The sequence below is a fragment of the Anneissia japonica genome, unplaced genomic scaffold (assembly GCF_011630105.1).
Source record: "Anneissia japonica isolate Jap-2015-1 unplaced genomic scaffold, ASM1163010v1 scaffold287972_len269925_cov191, whole genome shotgun sequence".
Lineage (NCBI taxonomy): Eukaryota > Metazoa > Echinodermata > Crinoidea > Comatulida > Comatulidae > Anneissia > Anneissia japonica.
Window position 1 is genome coordinate 253,298 of NW_022686996.1, and position 2,165 is coordinate 255,462.

The 2,165-nt window shown below is 36.3% G+C and overlaps 1 protein-coding gene across 1 annotated transcript in view; it reads right to left on the reverse strand.

Moving 5' to 3' along the window:
• Positions 1 to 2,165, reverse strand: part of LOC117118035 — a 16,655-nt gene that overhangs the window by 3,234 nt on the left and 11,256 nt on the right. The window contains exons 2-3 of the mRNA XM_033262524.1: positions 1,590 to 1,685; positions 1,147 to 1,319 (exon numbers count right to left, since the gene is read on the reverse strand). Of these exons, the coding sequence (XP_033118415.1) occupies positions 1,147 to 1,319; positions 1,590 to 1,685 (269 nt within the window). The remainder of the gene's footprint in view (positions 1 to 1,146; positions 1,320 to 1,589; positions 1,686 to 2,165) is intronic.

A 2,165-nucleotide genomic window follows, 5' to 3' on the forward strand; every position in this document is an offset into this window, starting at 1 on the left:
TATATATCAAAAACTAGTATCTGTGCACATAGCTTAGCTTCTCCTTATTGTTATTCCTTTATGTTCACTAACCGCGAAGGCTCTACTATCAACTAAACCCAAATACTGTACATGCTGATCTCAAACTGTTATATAGGGTGATGTATGCAAATTCAGGCTTCAGCTATGGACATTGTGATTGGCTAGATAAGCATATGCAAAAGCTTAGGAATCGTTCTTTCCGCTAAAATCTATTGCGGACGCAAGATGCCCAAGTGTGCTGAGCACAGCAAAGTAAATTTCAGCGGACTGATTTTGGCTTATGTGGATTACATTTGGCAAGTAATTATGAGGCCAAAATCAGTCAGCCGGACCGATTTTTGCCCCGGACCAAATTTTTCCTGACACCTAGGATAGCCAAGTGTAGAGTACAAAAAGCAACAAATGCATATGTAAGGAAGTTAATCCTCCTCCTAGAGCAATGCTGAAAATCTACCGTCCCAATGGAAAAAATTGCATGTGGACCAAGCTTGCTATCAATGTACAGTATCTCTAACGGCAACATCTTCGTCATCAACCACACCACAGTGCGGCAACACGAAATGTGCTGTACATACACTCATTGCTACTGACTGATTGAATGTGTGGTTTAATACACATAAAAGCATCTTGTAGCTTACATTTCCTGTAATATCTGATTTTACTACACACACGTACTACCTAGCCATGTTCTTTCTATTTGAGTTGGGACTATGTGTTCAATTAACTTAGAAGGCAAAGGAGGACAAGCACAAGTGCACACCCTCAAAAACTTTTTTTTTAGTTTAGGGCTTATGTTATATATGGCTGCACACATTTTGTTGAAACTGAATTTTCATTATGGCTTTATTTATTACAAACATATTCTTTCACCATCATTATACACTGAGGCCCTTATTTTAGAATATCTGGAGGCTTAGATCAAAGGAGCTATGGACACTTTTTAAGTGGAGAAGGGGTTGCAGGGTATTGTACCATAACCAAACCCAAAGTTATGTACCTTCATAAAACAACCAATACCACAAAATCCAACTTTATTAAAGTTACTCCACAAAACTTCACTACTGTATCATAAACTGATCTATGATAATATTACGAATGACATGTATACATCACAGGGCTAGATACAGTACCTTGATGTAGTCCACTAGATTCTGCATCTGTGACTGGTTGACTTTTTGTAGTAAAAATTGGTGGGTTATCGGTGCTTACAACAATAATGTCTTTTGAAATGTTACTATTAGAATCATCACTGGTGGGATTGATAACTTTTGTTGATGGTATACTTGTAGTGGCCTCGCCTGAATTAAATGCAATATGAAAGTAAACAGCATGATGTTAAATGATGGTGATAAATGTAAGCACAAAGAATATGGCAGAATCTTATTATGAAGGACTATGGATAAATGTGTCCTACTCTGGCAAAACCTGCAGTTTGTCGCAATTTCTAATTTCACCCGAAATGTTTGAGAATCAGAATTTCGAAAAATTTCAGGCTTGTGCAGTTAAAATATATTAAAGAACAATTCTGTCTAATCTAACTGTGAAATACAAATCCTAAAGTAACAAACCACTGATTTTGGAATATTTGGAAGCTGCTTTCACAAAACCTACATGGCTGATATCCATTAACTTTGCTAATACAGTACTAAACCAATTTTCATCAACTGTTTTAATAAAAAAAATCATGCAGAATCAATTAGAAAATAACAAAAACTCATTTTTGAATTTTTTCCGACAAACGGTGGGTTTTGCCAGAGCTGGTCACAAATGCCTAATATTGTAAACATGAAGACAATGGCTGATTTGTTTAGGATTAAAAGGAATAGCAAAATATTGCTGCTGGAATGAAAAATAATGTATGTACAGTAGAACCTCGATTTTACGTACGGTACGGGACCAGAGGGCGTACGTAAATCAGGGGATTCGTAAAATAGAGGTTGGGTTAAAATTGTGGTAACCTTTGACCTAATACGTACGTAACGCTCAATAAACGTATGTACGAACGAATGATGATACCAAGGCTAGACCTAGCCTCTAGGCCTACGAATAAAACCATGTGTTTAGTGTTTTTATTCATCACTTTACGATGTCATAATAAAGTGTTCAAATAAAACCATGTGTCTAGTGTATTAATTCATCACTTT